At 43.7% G+C, this 20,348-nt stretch overlaps 1 protein-coding gene across 1 annotated transcript; it reads right to left on the reverse strand.

The window, feature by feature from the left end:
* Positions 1 to 1,081: 1,081 nt before the first annotated feature.
* Positions 1,082 to 18,622, reverse strand: kl (klotho; the record flags this gene model as incomplete). Its single annotated transcript, XM_083759572.1, has 17 exons — positions 1,082 to 1,286; positions 1,759 to 1,891; positions 2,914 to 3,040; positions 3,413 to 3,518; positions 3,920 to 4,027; positions 4,178 to 4,356; positions 6,759 to 6,954; positions 7,587 to 7,822; positions 8,565 to 8,714; positions 11,864 to 11,965; positions 12,255 to 12,421; positions 14,565 to 14,644; positions 15,089 to 15,255; positions 15,792 to 16,055; positions 16,619 to 16,936; positions 17,375 to 17,432; positions 18,273 to 18,622. The coding sequence occupies 17 exons, from the start codon at positions 18,620 to 18,622 to the stop codon at positions 1,082 to 1,084; spliced, it is 2,946 nt and encodes a 981-aa protein (XP_083615698.1).
* Between the last annotated feature and the right edge of the window lie 1,726 nt (positions 18,623 to 20,348).

Raw genomic sequence — 20,348 nt, forward strand, 5'->3', positions numbered from 1 at the left:
CGAGGCCCACCAAAATACATTTTAGTCGACTAAATCAACTAGATTTAGTCTACTAAATCTTGACTAGACTAGAGTGACTAAACTAAAATCAAAGTCTATGACTAAACTAAAATCAAAATTTGCTGTCAAAATCAACACTACTGTCCTTCCAATATCCCTTGTTTATACTGTATCCTGTATCATGAGTTCTCTCTCCAGATTGGAAACAAATTGATCTCCCAACCTGAAAATATACTTTCTGATTATGGTGCTGGAGACTGGACATAATGGCGAAAACCAAACCCCTGTTACTGAACAAACACTAGATGGCAGTGATTTCTATCAGTACAACGAGCTATTTAACATTTTTTATCACTTACTGCACCTTAAACTACTGCAACAAAACAATATGAAACGGACACAACTGTGTGCGTCAACTGACACTTGATGTCGTCGCTGTCAGGGGGAAACCTCATATGTCCCTAAACTGTTAAATGCAAAAAATAGCAAAAGTAGCTTTTTTTAATGCTCTTCAGCTCTCGTGTGACACTGTAGTATGATCAAGTAGGGCATTAAATTTGGAAAAAAAACTAGGGCTGTCAAACGATAAAGATGAATCATTCGAAATGTCCAAAATATGCCTTGTTTTTCTGTATATTGTGGGAATGGAAAGGCGAATGACAGAAGGCAGATATACAGTATACGTACATTTAACATGTGATTTGAGCCACTGCCTATGTAAATTGTGCAGCCTTTTATGGCAATAACCGACTTGTGTCTTTTCCCCATCCAGATTCCCGATAGGGCTAGATAGTGCAGAGTGGATGGGGCGGGTCATCCAAGCGTGGATTAATTGCGTTAAAATGTTTAATCTAATTAATTTCACAATTGAAGGAACTCAGTTAACTCAGTTATTTTGACAGCCCTAGAAAAAGGAGATAAGAGGATTCTGCCCGACAGCAACGATTAGATACGGAGCAGATGAGTCCACAATTTATATATATATATATATATACATATAATTCTTTTGACATTTAAAATGTAAAAAATCAACATGTAGAAACCTTTAATAAGTACGCCACAGTGCACCTTGTTGTTGTCGTCAGTAACAGTCTTTCTTGTTCCTCTGGGCTGCGTAGTAAATGATGAAGCCCAGGGTGATGAGGAAGGCAGTGGCCACCAGCGTCAGGAAGGCCACCACGGGCCTCTTGGACAGAACGTGACAGCCCAGGCAGGGCTGGGGCGCGCTGGGACACTGCTGGGCCGCCGTGCCCTCCACGGGGAAGCCGTTGTGCTGGATGATGTTCCTGGATTTCGTTTTGGGTGGTTGAGATATTTAGTCGCCGATTAATCGTCGTCATACCAAAATAATACCAGAGGGCAGATATGACAAATAAAACTCATGTTAAAAAAAATATCTAGCCCAGGCCGTAGCGTAACGGTCTGGGCACCGGACTGGTGATCCAGTCGCGGTGTGCCGCGGGTTCGACTCCCGGACCCGACACGGCCTTTACCGCATGTCATCCCCCCATCTCTCTCCCGTTTCCTGTCAGCCTACTTTCTATCCCTTAAAAAATCAATAAAAGGCGTAAGCCGCAAAAAAATATCTTAAAAAAAAAAATAATAATAATAATATCTACATGCAGAACTGCTACTTTTGCTAACGTTTCTGTGAATGTTGTATGGTCAAGTAGAGCATTAATTTACAAAAAAAACACAAATGTAAAAGGAGGACATGAGCGGTTTCTGCCCGGCGACAACAACGCTATAACTACCGACCTGTAGTTGGCCAGCGAGGCCTTGACGATGACCTCATCCTGGACGTGGCCGTACAGACCGAAGCCGGGGTCTCGCTGGTCACTGAGGGCGTAGGCGAAGTACCCCTTGAGGTTGACCCCGTCCATGATGTACGCTGTAGGGGAACAGAGAGATGATGTCACTGAGGGCGTAGGCAAAGTACCCCTTCAGCAGGCACGTGCACACATAGACATCAAAGGGGGCTTGAGCCCCTGCCCTTTAACCCGCCTGTAAAAAAAAAAGCCCTCTCCAGACCATGAATGCAGCATTTACTGCGGTGAAAGAAATGCAAATGCCCCTCTCTCCATGCCGTACCCTTTCAGGAGAATTGCCTTTTTCCAAACTCTCCTGAACTTGAACGCAGCATTTTTGATTCGAAAGAATTTCTTTAGAAATCCATGCTGTACGCAACATCTCCAGTAGTTAAAGAGTGCAGGGTTTTGCCTCGACAATAGATCTACAAGCTCTTAATGCGTCGTGCTGAGCCTGTGACACGTTGTAGATCCGCTATTTTCAGGCCCCTGCCTCTCTAACATTCTCTGCACGTGCCTGCCCTTCAGATTGACCCCATGACCCCATGATGGACACATACAGTAGGGGGCAGAGATGATGTGGATATTAGAAATGGAGATTTTTTTTATTTTTTTATATATATAATATACAGTAATAGTACACTATAGCATAGGTCATTGTTGCCAAGGCTGGTTGTTGAATAAGAAACACGACAAGGGCAGGCTTGTGTACAGCGAGTATAACCGTGTGTGTGTGTGTGTGTGTGTGTGTGTGCATGCATGCGACGTGCGTGGGTGCGTACCGTGCGTGTGTGTGCTCTCAGCTGACCAGCTTCTTTGGGGTCAGTGAGCTGAATCCCTGGCTAATAATTAACTGTTCTAAAGAACCCTGGTCAAGAGGACAACAGGAATGTTTCCCCCCTCCTGCCTGTAAATATGTTAATTTTGACAGAATTTAGTTTCTATTTTAGTCATAGTCTTTTGAATAAAATTTTAATTTAATCGTAGTCAGTCCGCGTGTGTGCGTGCATGTGTGTGTCTGTGTGCGTGCGTGCGTGCGTGGCCACACTATAGACAAATGAAAAACAGAAAAAGTTACCAAATCATGATTTTGTGCGTGCTTCACCTTTGAGAGCCTCGTTGATATAGTTGTACAGGTAGTAAACTCTCAGGCTGTCTTTGAAGCGGGCCGGGTCCTCTTCAGCACCGTTGGCCATCACATAGACAGGCACGTTGTTGTAGCGCTCCTTCACCTTAACACACACAGGACCACATTAAGGTCTAAAACCGGTCTTTCTCACCCAGTTCAGGGCCTTCCTGAGGCCCCAGGGGACCACAGGGGGACAGTGTGTATACTGTGGATGTGTTGAGTGGCTTCTCACCCAGTTGAGGGCCTTCCTGAGGCCCCAGGGGACCACAGGGGGACAGTGTGTATACTGTGGATGTGTTGAGTGGCTTCTCACCCAGTTCAGGGCCTTCCTGAGGCCCCAGGGGACCACAGGGGGACAGTGTGTATACTGTGGATGTGTTGAGTGGCTTCTCACCCAGTTCAGGGCCTTCCTGAGGCCCCAGGGGACCACAGGGGGACAGTGTGTATACTGTGGATGTGTTGAGTGGCTTCTCACCCAGTTGAGGGCCTTCCTGAGGCCCCAGGGGACCACAGGTCTGGGGGACATGATCCACGTCGTGTCCATCATGATCTGGACCTCCAGTCTGGCTTTATACAAGTACCTGAAACAGAAATACAGTAACTGGTGTTTAAATAATATACAAAGTAAGAAATTACCGGAAATAATTGGAGGCGTACTATTTAGAGTGACCACGATTGTATAAAATATATTTTATAAATTATGAATATTCAAAATCATGGCTTCATTTACATACAAAATGGACCTTCTTTCTTTCTTTCTTTCATTCCCTCCCTGTACAGGTAAAAGTAATTAGTTAAAAAGCCTCAAAGGTTGGGGGCGCCCGCTGGCCTAGCGGTCCAGGCGCATGCCTGACAGCGTGTCGTGGGTTCGAGTCCTGGTCCCGATGACCTTTGCTCAGTTTGCTGCGTGTCATTCCCAGTCTCTCAGTACTGTGTACTTACGAGTCCTCCTTGGCGTGCGTCACCAGTACTGTGTACTTACGAGTCCTCCTTGGCGTGCGTCACCAGTACTGTGCTGAAGTGACTGATGGCAAAGAAGTCGTATGTCCCTTTGACCAGCTGTCTGTCCTCCTCGTTGAACACTGGCAGGCTGTGGATACACACACACACACAAACACACACACACCAAATCCACCATGTACAGTATACACTCTGGTTATTAAAGTTAACTAAAAATAAACAAATGGATCAAAAAAAAAAAAAATTGGTATATCGGTCAGAGAAGAAGTGAACTTCGTACTCGAGTGAGTTGAGCTGACGCAGCCAGCTCCTCATGCCCACAGGATAGTCCCCGCTGCCAAAGATGGGCTCTGCGAACCAGCCCACCCGGAAGTCCAGGAACCTCTGGGCCGGCTGCACGTCCTCACGGCTGTACGAAAAGGCCGGTTCCACCCAGTCCATGTGCAGAGCCATGGACACCTGGAGAAGGTCATGTTGAGTAAAGTGAAAAGAGAAATCGCTACACTCTCTCAGAAGCCCATAGGTAATTAAGGGATAATGTCTGGTTAGGTGGTCATTGTCGGGAGATAATTCACCAACAGGGTGATTAACCACCGACACGAAGCAATTATCTCCCTACAATGACCAGTAGCCAGACATTATCCTGTTTATTACAAGGAAACTTTATACATAAATGAATACATTAAAAAAGTAATTTCCTTGCTTGCGGTAATGAAAGTATGTGTCTGCCCAGCTGCTGCACAGTCGGAAAACAATGAAGTGAGTTAATCAAATAGAATCCAATTTTGGGTACTGCTTCGTCTATTTCTCACTCAAATGTATTCAAAAACATTTTGACATTGTGTGTTTACATGGCTGTCATATTGGAAACAGCAGTAAATCAAGCGGGGCGCAGCAGGTGCTCCGAGGCTTTGATTAGCCATCGGTCTGTTATAGAGCGGAGCGGTGATTATCAAGAAATAAAAGACCACTGAATTCAGCGATTGACCAATCAGGATCAAGCATTCAATCAAGCCGTGTAATAATGCATCGTAATCTGCGGATTTACTGTATAATAAATTATAGTTATAACCACTCATAAGTACTCGTAATGCTTTATAACAATAATCACAACACATTTTCTTGCCTATGATAGTTATTCAAATGTTTAATAAGCTTACACCTTGTTGGTCTATGTTATCAAAGATTACAAATGCGGGCATTGTATTAGTGTGTTATTTCTCTTTTAATTACCAAAATTACTACTACTTAATAAATATAAATATGACATAAGGACTTGTAAGGTCAAGTATAAATAAATATAAATATGCTTAACACTATATAATTGCCCTTATAAGCCCTCACATACTCGTAATGTGTAATTATCACATAAATAATTGTAGATGTCATGAAATGGCTTTTTTTGCAGCCATTATTGTGAAAATACTGGTCCAACAGAGGCTGGTGTTAATTTGGGCTATAGAATGTATTAGACAACACTGCCTGTCCAGTGTCTGCGCTCACTCACACTGCTAGGCAAAGAGAGAGAGAGAGAGAGAGCTTGTAGATCTGTTCTTTTCGGTGTGTGACAGCATACAGCATTTGTAGGGGTGTAACGATACAGTAATTTTCATCGATGCATCAATTTCAATAAGAGAGAGAGAGAATTGACTACTGTATAGGTAAATAGCAAGTATCGTTTCACTTTGTATCTTATCGCTTTGCAATGCAAATAATTGATTGTATCAACTAAGTACTTGTGCGTAACATTTAGCAGTTTTAAGAAGAAAAAATAAAAAGAGGGGTTTAATTACTTTTTCATTCAATATTACTACACTTGGTCTATCGATAAATGTGTGTATTCTCTGTGTTCAAATACAATGTACTTGCCAGAGAATCACTGTTTACTTATTTATATCAATAGTAATGTTTCCCTTAAAAAACCTGCACTATTCAATTCAATTCAACTACTTCAATTCCTTATCAAATATAGTCGGGCAAAGAGTGGAGCCCACACCTTTGGGGGCCCTGTTTGGTGTTTTTCCCTCAATACCGTCGCTCTCTAAACCAGAGAGGGATGTTTTGGCCTTTGTCATTTTGTTAGCAAGGAGACTAATTCTGACCAACTGGAAATCGCCCACTTCCCCTTCTCACACTCATTGGGTTAGGGACACCTTGTACTGTGTAAAACTGGAGAAGATTAGACACTCCTTGAATGGTTCTTCCGATAGGTTTGGGAGGATATGGGGTCCATTCTTTCAATTCATTCAGAATTTGAATCCGTCTCTGCTTGGGGATAAGTGAGGTCTGCTGGACTTTTGTTTTAAAAGTAGCTTATACTGTGATTGGATTGTATTGTATTGGATTATGGATGTATCATGTACCTATGTTTTTTTATTTTATATATAGGATGTTGTGTACTGTTGTTTTGTCTGTTTTTGTCTGCCTTTTATTTTTCAACTTTTACTGATCTTGTATTTAAGGTTTGTTTGTCTTGTTTTCTGTTGTCCTTTTTCTTTGGGGTGAAAATTCAATGTGTTTACTCTTTTATGTCATACTTGTGGGGTTTATTTAAGAGAAGCTGTTAATGTTAATTATTATTTTTCAAACTCAATATTTCAATAATGCTTCTGTGAAAAAAACCAATAAACAAAGAAAACCTGCACTATCCACACAATTCACACAGATTCAACTTCTTTGCTAAATAGTTACTGTGTCGATATTAAATCAGTGAATCGTATTGTAGCGCCATAATGAACCAATATCGTCAGCCATGTATCGTGATGCGTATCGTATGGCTGTTAAAATGTATCGTTACAGCCATATAAATCAGGTATTTCAGAGGAATCCAACGGCGGTCGTGGCATCTGGTCTGGACTGACCTGGCCTCCCTGCGTGCGTCTGAACTCCTGGTCATAGGCGCGCCAGGCCAGGGCGTGGGCCCTCAGCATCTGGTGACCCTCCTGGTAGCTGACCACCTCGTCGTTGGGCTCGTTCAGGGTGATCCACAGCTTGACGTGAGCGCCCAGCTCCCTGTAGCACAGCCTGGCGTAGGCTGCGAAGGCCTCTGGAGTCTCCCTGCATGTGGAACCAACACAGCGGATTAGATTAGAACGCTCAACGGCTACATGAAGAGACAGTACTATAATGTTATAGCAGACTTGTTCCCAGCCTTTTCGCATCTCCGAGGAGAAAAGCAGAGAATGTCTATAAGGCGGGACTTCCGTCATTATACTACTTATTTTTCAACGAATCACAACACTTGTTTAATGCATGGAGAATGTAAATTAGACTAAGCATCAAACGTCAGTTCCTTGGGCAGTATACTTCTGCCAAATTCCAGTACTTCCGTTTGTAATTTGTGCAGTATAGTGGTTCTCTACCTTTTCAGGCCGTGATAATCATATTTGAACTGGGGACCCCACCATAACATTTTTTATAGCAGTTTGTCGATTACTGCACCATTACTGATGCAGTAATGGTCTTTTTCTTTTATTTTTTGAGGTATTAAAACGGCCTTAAAAGACCTTAAATTGTCACTTCACTGTCGTCTGAGGGCCCCCCAAAAATCATGTGGGGACGCCCCTGGGGGTCCCGACCCACATGTCCCGACCCACACATTGCAGTAATCAATGAATCGGATTAACCTGTTGCACCTGCGCATCGTAGTGGCGATATGTGCTGATATGGGCTACATGTATGTCTCTGACCTGTTGAGCCACTTGTTGTTGCCGTCCAGCGGGGCGGGCAGGCTGGTGCGGTGGCGCGTGTGGTGCCACAGCGTGACCACGGGCGTCACGTTGGCCCGCAGCAGCTGGCGGGTGAAGCAGCGGTAGTAGCCCAGCAGCGTGGCGTTGGGCTGGGACACGTCGCCTGTGGGCACCAGGGCCGACCAGTTCAGGGAGAAGTGGAAGTGACTGACCCCCACCTGCTGGATCTCATTCACCTACATAGAACAAAGTGGTTCCCAAACGTTTTAACTTCAAGGACACCCCAGTTTGATATGCATTGGGCCATTTTCTCTCTATGGAACCACAATCCATACTATAAAATCCTAACTCAGAAGAGTGTACAAAATAGAACCATGTGTACACTCTCTGAGTTACAGTCAAGGACCTCTGAGGATCCCAGACAGCAGTTTGAGAACCACACAATCACACAATCTCATGTTCATTTGCAATATCCTTGCTGTCGGACAGAAACCTAGATGTCCCAAAACCGTTGGTTTTCAAGAAAATGGATCTAATGTAGTTATTATTTAATCAACAGGCTCTTGTTAATAGTTTTCATTGGTTAAATATATTTAAAAACAATCACACTTGTGTGAAGTGAGGGGCGCTCTTATCAAATCAAATCAATTTTATTTGTATAGCACCTAGGCTTCTAATAAAACCTGAAACCTAAAACCAGCGCATCGCGGGTTCGAGTCCCAATCCTGACAAACTTTGCTGTGTGTCTCTCTCTCTCCTCGTTTCCAGTCTGTCTCCACTTACTCTATCGAAAATATCTATTTAAAAAAAACAAAATAAATAAAATGTAAATAATTTCAAAACAAGCAAAACTACCCGATCTTCAAGGTCAACCCACAGACACACTTAACCTCTTTCAGTTTCACTATGGTCAAATCAATAAAGATTAGGCAATGTCTCCAGGCATAAACATGGAGACGACATACAGGAAGAACAGACCTGTTGTCGGATGGTGGCGTAGTTTGCACAGTGAGCGGCTCGGCGTAGCGGCGGTGCCACCAGGCCCTCCACCTTCTTCAGTTCTCCTCTGTTGGAGATGTTCCACACGTAGATGTTAGGATCTGCAAACTGTGTGGGCACAGTCTCCACCTGGAAGCACATAATGTATACCGTCTGTGTAGGGATGTAGCCTGGGTTCCAGCTTGATTCGCTGCGTTCCGCGGACCTGAAAATGTCACTGTGCTAATGACATTTTCAGATCCGCGGAACGCAGCGAATCAGGCTGGAACCCAGGCTAGTAGGGATGCAACATGTTGAATCTTTTGGCCGATATCCGATTACCGGCTATTTGCATGGTCTGATCAACTGATAGCGATATCGGTAATACACAATTTATCTTACACCTCTTAAGTAATTGTGATTCTGGGTGCAGATGCAGAATTCTAATAAACAGTGCATTCTTATTACTTGATTTATTAGGCCAATTGATGCACATAATTAGTTTAAACTTCAAAAAATGTTCAACCCTCTGGCATCTGCCCCAAATATTTCAAATCGTCTTCAATGCTACTGAATGATTGAATGAATACATTATTAACAGTTTGGAAAAGTACAGAGGTGCAGTTACATGATAATGCTAAAAGGACAACACAAAAAGCCATGAGCTGCTCATAGGATTTAGAAGCACTTGGGCATTTCCCAAAGTCCTTCCTTTCAAATGACCATTTCATTGTCGGGTGGACTGGAAACCAAAACGGTCCAAAACGGTTACTTTTCAGGAAATGGACAAACAAACAAATGTGTTCCGATGGACAAAAACACACTAACCACGTTGACTTTCACTTAGAAAAGGTGCACATCAATAATAAAATACAAAAATACGCCTGCAAACTGGATCTACAAGAGAATGCATTTATTTTAGAGGCAACGTTTTGGACACTACAGACACACTGAAAAAGTGCCAAAATAGCTGCTCTACAAGCTCATATACAACATACAAGCCATAGTATGACGAAGTAGGGCATTCATTTATGAAGAACACATGAAAGTTGAAATATGGAGATACCATGTTTCTGCCCGGCGACGACAACAATGATATCAAATTATGCATAGTAGCTGTCTGGGGAACAACTCAGTGACCTTCCAGTCATGTGCTGTGTCCTCTCCTCTCTTTATACTCAACCACACTGGTGTTGCAATGAACCAAGAGAGAAGCTGGGCCAACCAAGCCTACTCTCACTCACTGATGTAAGTGCTGTTTACCTACTGTACATACATGCACATACAGGCCAATGGGGCATGGGTTCCCTTCAGGGTGTCCTCAGAGTTACTACAGCCTAGGGAAGGGGGGTGGAAGGTTGTCGCACTGTGACACCTTGTGAGCTTGTAGATCAGCTATTTTTGGCAATTTAGAGGCAGCACTGTAGAGACAGAAAAAATAGAGCAGACCAAGTACGGAGCCAAAGGTCAAGTTTAGTAAGTATTGAGGGTTTAAGCGGTTATATATCTGAATATACATATAACGGGTCCATTTGGTTCCATTTGTACACTCTCAGAGTAAAATTTACTTTGATTTTACAATATAAATTGGGGGTCCCAGAGATAGAAATGCCTATAAATTGGGGGACCGTAGCCTAATTCAGGTCAAACCGTTGGCCCTTGAAATGAAAATGGTTGAAAATTACTGCTAGAGCCGTAAAAACCTTCCCTTATGTCCTTGGCATATATTTTCAAATGGGGGGGCTGCAGCCTAATGAGTATAATTTTGGGGGTCCTTCACATGAAAAAGTTTGGGCACCCCCTGGTGTAATTTGCACAACACTGATGATCTGAAACATAATTTAAATAGATGTAGGGGGAGGGGGCTAAGGGATCCTTAGCGGCCATTAGGGTAAATCAATAGAAAGCATCTGTTCAGCTGTGTGGCATCACATGGTTCATGATTCAGAGAGGATTTACAGTACAGCAGCGATCCTCTCCAAACTGGACTTTCACCGCCAGAGCTTCCAGCAGTGTTGCCACGTCCACCTTATTATCAGCGACTTTGGGTTGTATTTCTGAAAAGGTCCCTTGTAAATATTGTTGGGTTGCATTTCTGGGGGCTTGCCAAATAGTTTTGACTCCCACTACATTTCTAGGGAGGAGAAAAGGTACATTATGATTTATGAATTCATTATGGATCGGCTATTTTCGAAGAAGAGATTTGGTTTTGGATTGAGGTGAGGAAAAGGAGTATATAATGGGTTTAAGGATTTTTAATTATCCAAGTTATTCTTCATATCGTCTCTGTCGGCTGGAAACCTCATAAATGATGTCCAAAACTGTTACTTTTCAGGATTCAAATAAAAAAGCATCAACGGTACCACACATCCACAAGCTCAAACTGTCGAGCTTGCAGATCTGCTACTTTTGTGTGTCACTGTAGTACTATGATCAAGTGTATGTTAATTTACGGGGGGGAAAAACACACAAAAGATTATACTATATAGATGAGAGGTTTCTGCCCAACAGCTACAGTACAGTATGTACAAACAGCAGCGTTGTAACACTGATGCACTTTCCAAGAAGTTGCATGGGGTCTTGATGACCCCCCCCCCCCTTTAACAGTCTGAATAGACAAAGTTAATATACTTTGTTAATGTTTTCCATAAGATGACATGTCACTGTCTCACTCACTGTACCGGTGGCCTGTCTGATGACTACGCCTCTTTACCCAGTACAAACTTCAATATGTGTTTAGTCCTATACATCACACGACGGCGTCACTTGCCATGAAGAAGTGGTTCTAAAACTTTTGTTTTATTTCAAGGATCCCCAATGTGGTATATGTATCAAGCCATGGACGCCCATAACCAAATGGAACCATATTTGTACACACTCAACAGTTACAGACCAATGAGGCTCCATTTGCTTTCCAACTATAGCAATGATTTATCTGACGATCCCTCCTTATAACCCTCTTGAGGACCCCTGGGGGTCACCGGACCCCACTTTGAGACCCACTACTAAAGAACTGATGTCCAACCTAACAACGCATCACTGTGGGACGTGTCGTTAGCTTGTAGATTTCTTGGCAGGCGACAAAGTATCAATTAAGAATAAAGTACATCTTTAAGTAAAAAAAAAGAAAAAGTACTGCTGCTGCATGTACATCACTCACACATACAGTTATGCACATGATAAAGCTTATACAGGCACATAAATGTGCACACGTTATGCACGGGGGGGACTGTATACTGTATACACACAAATGTATACATGAACTCAACAGACGCACGCACGTGCGCACACGCACACACCTGTATAGAGTTGGCTGACACTCCCCAAGCGAAGTCACAGGGAAAGACACCTTGAGCCAGACTGTTCTCTGGCAGCTCAGGGAATCCGTTCCTCTGGATGACCTTCCTGTTGTAGGAACACATCCTAGATCAGTCCCAATATGTTATCAGTTAAATGTTCATAGAAACAGATCAGTCCCAACATGTTTACATAATGTTAAAGGACCATAGGAACATAGTAAAAATACTGGGTGTCCTTGAGTGGAAAATAAATATTGTTTGGGAAACCAAACGGTATACTGTACACAGTAAACCAAACGGTATACTGTACACAGTAAAATCAAACCAAACGGTATACTGTACACAGTAAAATCCTCAGCCTTCATTTATCCATTTGAAAATCCATAAATACAGACTTGTAAAAGGTGGCGGAGGTCTTGGGCTCTCTCTTCATGTCGGGGGTCTTGAAGTCGACGTAGTAAAGACCTCGTCGGATGCCGTACTCACGGTGCCACTCGAAGCCGTCCACCAGCGACCACGCCGTGTAGCCGACGACGTTCACGCCGTCGATGGTGATCGCTACGGAAACAAACGGACAAAGACGACATGGGTATGAGACCGCTGCAGATGTATTCATCCGTTTGTGGCTTTCGCCTTATTTTATTATTTTTGTAGAGCGATAGATAGAAAGTGGGCTGACAGGAAATAGGGAGAGAGATGGTGGGGGGGGTGACATGCAGTAAAGGCCGTCGGGATCGGGAGTCGAACCCGCGGCACACTGCCAGACTGGATTACCAGCCAAGGTACCTGGACCGCTGAGCCACGGCCCAGAAATGTTATTTCTTATGAACAACATGATCAACATCTTCATCAACAATCTGCATAAATTAACATTTTGAAACAAAAGGAGTTCACAAATATCTATATTAACAAGTGAGAACTTGTACCCAACACATGGCAAGAAACCCAAAGCCACAACAGCTACGTCGCTATTGCAACACCCACAACACCATCTTACACACTACACCCACACACACTCACACGGCAGTGACGTCACACACTTACCTTCGCAGTGTTCGGGACCTATCTCCTCCTATCGCGCCCAACGCCAACACTCGACACCACCCGCCAAACACTGGTCATTGCAGTGCCACCAAAGATGCCTCCCGTCCACACTCACGGCGCCAATGCATTTGTTTACTACAAACATTATCGCCCCAAGCACCCACACCCCCGGAACACTGTTGCCCTTTCACCACGCTAAATTCGCCAGGTCGGAAGTGAGCACAAATTACATGTGAGAAAATTCATTCACAAGCCCACAAATTCCATTCAACACACACTACGACTCGCTTACAATTCGCCAACATGGCAACTACTACCCCGTCTTTTGGGCACACTACGACTCGCTTACAATTCGCCAACCTGGCAACTACTACCCCGTCTTTTAAGCCACTCCCCTGTGCTGCTCTGATCTCCGAGTCTCCCTGACAGTCCTGTCCGCAGGAGAATAAAACAAGGAAGGAGAGGAATCTTCGCCTCACGATTTTGCTTATTCCTTCTAAATATCTGTATATAAAATATCGCTTACTCAGCGAATCTCTTAGTTACATCAACATTCTTCTTCCACAGTACTTGGTTTGTGCCAAACTATTACAATTACACCGTTCGAATTCGCCATTTCGCCTGCCGAGTACTTTTCATTGCGCACGCACACGCACGCGCACACGCACTCGCGCACACACACACACACACACACACACACACACACACACACACACACACACACACACACACACACACACACACACACACACACACACACACACACACACACACACACACACACACACACACACACACACACACACACACACACACACAGCCATGCAGCCTATACACGGAGGCAGCGAGACAGGACGTTATAATCTTGAGTTTCATTAAATAACTGTCTTTCTCCGCACGCGCACGTGCGCACACAACATTATTCAACTGGAATGCGTAACGCCAATATTGGGCTAATATAGGTAACTATATATATATATATAAATATAGGTACTTTTTTTTACTTCAGAGCTACTTTCAAAACGACCACCAAAATAAAACTATCATCCCATTGGTTTTTATTTTTGGTATTTGACTTTGCTACTGATTATTGTACGCAACAACAACTATTGCATTGTGTGTTTGAGCTGACAGGCCCTTTTTGATGTCAATCAATCAAGTCATCTCAGGTCATCTCAAGCGGCAGATGCAAAAATCGTTTTTTATATTAAAATTATATATATTTTTAGGGCCATGTCATGTGGTCTACCTGCAAAGCCTTTGTGATCTATACTGGTAGATCCTGATATACCTTTTGGGCACCGCTTAATGTCAGATCAGCCGTTTTGTCGGACAGCGCCAAAAATGCTCCCCGACAGCATAATCGGAGCGTGTGTATGAGCCATAAAGTGTTGACTACACTACACTAATAAGGACACATAATAATAACTAATAACCCATCCGTTACTACATGTGGAGTCAACTCCCGCAATTTCCTTCTTCCCATAGTGCGCGGCAAGGTAACTCTGGGATAAATATAACAAAACCAAAAAGTAATATTGGCGTCTATCTAGGACAGATATCGGCCAGATATATTGGTCATGCATCAGTGCTTCCCCTCTCGTTGTGGCATCTGATGAATCAAATCAGTAAAGGAGGAAGGTCAAAGGTCGCTCACATTTCAGTGCCCCTGCGATGAAGCTCTTGAGGTAGTACATGTGTCGGGGGTCTTCTGTTTTGGTGTTGCCCAGAACGTACCTGCAGGAGGGGGGGGGGGGGGGGGGGGGGGGGATTGGAAGACCACAATCAAGAAGACATTGATCCTGGTGTCACTATTGTAGGAATGTCATTTTAGGTGAAAACGTTCAAAGGTGTTACATTTCTTTCATAAATGTGCCTTTTCTTCCATTTTGGGGCGGGAACCCCTTTTGGTGTTTTAAACATTATGTTATAATTTAGCAGATCTACAAACTCATAGCGCGCCACTCGGTGGCGCGCTATGAGCTTGTAGATCTTGTAGGTCTGTATGTCTGCCAATGTAGGCACAAATCTTTGAATAGGTATATATTCTTTCAGAGCGAACGTTTTTTTTATTTCGACGTCAGGCCTAAATGGGTTAATAAACAGAACACACAGGTCAGGATACCAATTTCATCCAATCGGGAGAGAGAACTCCTTTCATTTCATTAAAAAGAGTTTTACCATCCACTCTGCACCACGAAGATGGGAGGCTTGTCGTATTCGGCGTCCACCCAGTACAGCAGCATGCGGAGGTCCAGCTCCTCCACCTGGCCGAACTTCAGGCTGTCGTTGATCAGGTGGAAGCTGAGCGAGGCTCCGTGAGACAGGGCGAAGAAGTCTGCCGTCCCCTTAACAGGGTTACAATGTGCTTTACAACAGGGGCTCTCAAACCATTTCGTGCCAAGGAAACTTCCAAATGTATGTATATTTTTTTAATTGATTTCCTTACTTAGATGAACTTTGTTTTCAAATATAATATATGTATGGTCCCGTTAATATTAACCTTCCAGAAATATTTTAAAAAGATGCATCATTATCAGTCCTCATGAGAGGAGTATAGGCTAGGCCATTTTCAATCTGATGGACAACCACCTGAAAATGTTTTGATTTAAAAGGTGACTCAACTTTACTCTAGGCCTACTGTATCTGATTGCCAATTAAGTAAAGTAAATGTATTATTATTTATTTATTTAAGCCAAATTTATGCTTAGAGAATAGCAAACCAACAAGCTCACAACACGTCACATCCCCAACGTGTTTTTGATCTTGTATCGGCGTGCGATGCAGTATGAATCCGGGTTTAGACTATCAATGATGGTGCCGACCTAACATCACTATATGGAGAAGTGGAACTAATGGGCAGCCCGGGCCTATATAATCATACCTTGATCCAGTCCTTCTCCTCCTGGGTGAAGGAGGGCAGCCGCGTGCCCAGCCTCTGCTTCATGCAGGGTGGGTAGTCGCCGTCGGTGAAGAGGGGCCGGGCGAACCAGCCCAGCACGTGGTCCAGGGAGCACTGGCACTCCTGCAGGCTCTCCAGGCGCGTCTGGGCCGGTTTGATCCAGTGAGAGGCCAGCGCCATGGACAGCTTCCCCTGCTGCCGCGGCCGGTAGTGGCGGTCGTACAGGTGCCACACTGCGGCGTGAGCCTTGATGAGGACAGTGGAAAGACAAGTGTTCTGGGCTTGGTTCACCATATTATACTGTACACTGAACATTTATTTCCTGTTTACTAAAGAGCTATAGAGACCCCTGCAAGAATCTGGGTGTTGTTTCTTTTAACCACAAAAACCCCATACGGGGTCTAGAGGAATCACTCCGGGTTCCGTTTTCACTCTAAATTAAATACTTTCAATGAAAATTGCCGACATTGCCGACACGTTGACGTCCATCTGCGATTTTCTGCGAAAGTTTTCCCAGAATAAGAAGGCTGGGGTTTAAAGGGGAATACCACTCATTTTCGACATTTTACTATGTCATACCTTAGAGCTGTTGTGTGGAAATAATAAAAAGGTCCCCCCATTCTGTGTTTCCTAGAACTGGAGGTATGAAAAAAATCATTAACATTGTGAATCACATCTTGATGACGTCATCAAGATGTTATTCACAATGTTAATGATTTTTTTCATACTTTTGAAAATGAGTGGTATTCCCCTTTAAGTGGTTAAGCAAAAAACGAATACAATGCTTTACTAATAAAAACGCCGCTCACTTTGAGGAGGTTGTGAGCGACCCGAAACGGCAGGTCCGGGTCGCTCTTGATCCCGGGCGCCACCACCCCGGTGCCGTAGCCGTGCCAGGCCACCACGAACGGGTTGTCTATGGTGATCCAGAGCTTCACGTCGTCTCCGAACGTGCGGAAGCAGAAGTCGGCGTAGTCCCTGAACAGCTCCACCACCTGCGGGTTGCTCCAGCCGCCCAGCGCCTGCTGCACGCTGTCGGGCAGGTCCCAGTGGTACAGCGTGACCACGGGCTGCACGCGGATCTCCCTCAGCCTCCGGATCAGCGTGCGGTAGTAGTTGGTGCCCACCTTCAGTGGTGGGGAAAAAAAGGATTGTATTTGAGTTATCAATACTGCAATAGTATAAGTCCGGAATTCAACATTTACAAGAGTATGGGTCAAATATACTCAAAGTACAAAAGTAAAAGTACTGATATGCAGAAAGTTTTAAAATGTATACAAATCTTTTGAAAATAGCAGATCTACAAGTTTACAGTGCATCGCATCATGACGCATTGTGAGCTTGATTGGCTATTTTCAAATGGCCAAAATGTAGGGCTGAAGAGGTTAATGTATGTTTTGTAATAATAATAATAAAAAATGTCAAAGTAACTAAAGGTTTCAAATAAATGTAGTGGAATTACAAAAAAGTTAAAGTATAATATTTGCCTCTGAGATGTATTAGTATACCCCAGTAAATATTCCAGTAAGGTTAAAGGTTCTGTAGGCAGTACCACCACTGCCTACCTGGTTGTAGCTGCCGCGCGTCCCGTTGGGGAAGATCCTGGCCCAGGACAGAGAAAACCTACAGAGAGCGACGGAAGAAGAAGAAGGAGGGAGGAGTGAGATTTGTTTTGGTAACAATGCCCTTAACCGCTTGAACCCGCTCAACCCAGGCATCCATATTTCGGGGGGAACATTTAGCCAAAAAATAGCAGATCTACAAGCTTGTAGATCGGCTATCTGTGACTTATGTTGTAGACCATGGGTTTTCAACCCTTTTCATTTTGAGATCCGTTATTTAAACTACCATTTGATTAGATTTAGCCTCTCAGACCCAAGACTAGTATATTTTGTTGTCGTCATAAAATATTTTGTCCACAATTCCATGCTGTATTGATGTGAGAATTTTTTTTAATTAGGTCTAAGTAAAAGTAGCAATTTTATTATTGAATCAAACTTTCCAAAACAATGGTAAACAAGTTGTCAATCACACGCAATTCACAGCAGGAAATTAAACGGATTGTGTAAGTGAATTAACAGGCTTCAAAAGCACACATAAGGTCAAATTAGAAAGTAATTTTATTTTCTAATTTCAACAATTCCTTTCACAGGCCGGTCAGTGTCTGCCAAAGGGCCGCATTTGGCCCCCGGGCAGTGTAATGCCCAGGTCTGCTATAGATTGGCTTATTTCTAAGAGCCAAAGTATACAATAGTAGGCTATATGGCTTAAGTGGTTAATCTACGTTTGGTAATAATAATCTAAATCACAGCAGTAATTAAAATTTTCAAATAATTAGGCTATAGTGGAGTAAAAATTTACAATATTTGCCTCTGTGATGTAGCGGAATAGAAGCATAAAGTAAGTACCTCAAGTTTGTACTCACAAGTAAATATACTTAGTTACTTTCCAATCACCACTGACCTATAGTGGCTCACCCCCAGCTGCTGGATGGCACGGATGTCGGCGTTGATGTTGTGGTAGCTGTCACTGCCCACGTCCCCAATGGTCCGGCGGGTGCCGCCGCGCGTAAACGTGTCCCAGATGGACAGGCCCTTGCCGTCCTTCTCAAAGGCGCCCTCCACCTGGTAGGCGGCCGTGCCCACGGCCCACATGAAGCTGTCGGGGAAGGTGTCGAAGAGGAAGGCCTTGTCCCCCGGGTAGGGCAGCTTCCTGAAGCGGCCCCAGGTCTTCAGACCCGCGGAGGGCTTGGCGTCCGCCACTCCGGACGAGAAGAGGACGAACGCCCAGAAGAGGCAGAGAAAAACACCCATCGTGTTGTTAGAGAGAAGCTGCTACTTGTGTCCCTCAAATAGACCAGTGCTCATGGAAGAATGGAATAACAAACATCAATCAACCCATTCAATAATATTCAAGAAAAGTTAAAAGTTATCAAAAATATGCATTAAAGAAATCCAGGTCTAAGCACTCCAGGGTAGGTATAGGTCCAAAAAGTACAGAAGGCCTCAATTACAACTTGAATATTAACTAGATTAAAATCCGTGCATGTCAGTTTACACCTTCTTCAGGCTGTAGTGACACAAAGGGACCTATATAATTATAACGCATCGTGGTGTTTTGTCATCTCTCTGACGGAGGCGGCCGAGCCCCCAAAAACCACACTGATGTAGTTAAAAACTAAAAACAGGTCATTAATTAGGATTGAATGTTAACCAGGCTGTAGGAGGTTTGGAAGTGACCGAAGCGCTGCTCTCTGGAGGTCTCGTCTGTGTGTCCGTCAGCCGGCCAGCTGTGTTTCACCTCAGACCCCTGCTTAGCAGCACCTGTCAATGATTCACCCGAAAGCACTTGACGCATGCAGGTCTCCAGGCACCACATAATGTGAGCAGCTCCAAATGATCAATCTCTCTTCAAGCAAACAGCCATTTGGATTGCATGCACACAATAAAAGAGGCAGCAATGCTGGTAATGGCGTTGACGGGTAACAGAAGGCGGCGGTTGAGAGTTTAAAACAGGTAAATTGTTTGTGTTGATAATGCACAGTAAAAAAAAAAGCATGTGTTAATTTAGCTTGGAGAGGATACAAATGCAACGAAGATTGCATTTGAAAGTTTGCATTTGAGTTACCAAAACGATAAATGAACACTGAGGATTTCACTGTGTAGAAACCATTAACCTTAACCACATGAAACCTTCCATCCGGAACAGGTTGAACATTCAATTAAAATAACCCTTTGACAAGCTCTGATCTCAACGCTTTGCAAGGCCTATTTCCAGCAAAAAGATTTGGTGCAGAGGCAATTAAACTAGATAAAGTGCCCCTCGGGGCACAGGTCTCCACCAGGGCAGGTTTGTGGTCTGTGGCGCTATAAGAAGCCAATGTGAAAAAGGTGCCATTTCTTCTTACGCCTTGGATGGCAATTGGATGATTTGAGGCATTTTGTTCCAAAAATGTGTTTTGCAAAAATCCACCTGTTGGTGGCGCTATAACAGGCCAATGTGAAAAGGGTGGGATATATTCCTCAGCCTAGTAGGAAAGTCTGTGAAAGATTTCACGTAAATTGCACGCTGTGTTTAAAGATGGAGTGCCACGATTGTTTTCCACCCTAAAACATGATAATCAGGTATTATTAAAATATAAGGTGGAAGAACTCTTTCCAAAAAGTGTACAGTATTTGTTAAAATCATGCTTTTAAGTGGACACGCCCACCAGTTCATTAAGTATGGCTGGTTTGCCTGGTGGGTGGTGATGGGCGGTGATCCACCTGAACTGAAGCCGCACCCACAGCTGTAGTTGTATGATAAAGAAGGAGGGGTTAGGGGAGGGGCTGATAGTGTGATGTCACTATATTGCTGTTTACTTCATTGGCCCGTTTGACTGTCAATGGTTCAGCCTCCAGGAAGAAACCCTAAATACAAAGTTAATACACCATTGCGCATAAAAACAACTCCAGGGTGTCTAATGAAGTAATGTCACCTCATAGACACATGAAAAACTGGAAAAATACAAAAATTGTGGCACTCCATCTTTAAGATTTT

The sequence above is a fragment of the Protomyctophum parallelum genome, assembly GCF_964188405.1.
Source record: "Protomyctophum parallelum genome assembly, chromosome: 1".
NCBI lineage: Eukaryota > Metazoa > Chordata > Actinopteri > Myctophiformes > Myctophidae > Protomyctophum > Protomyctophum parallelum.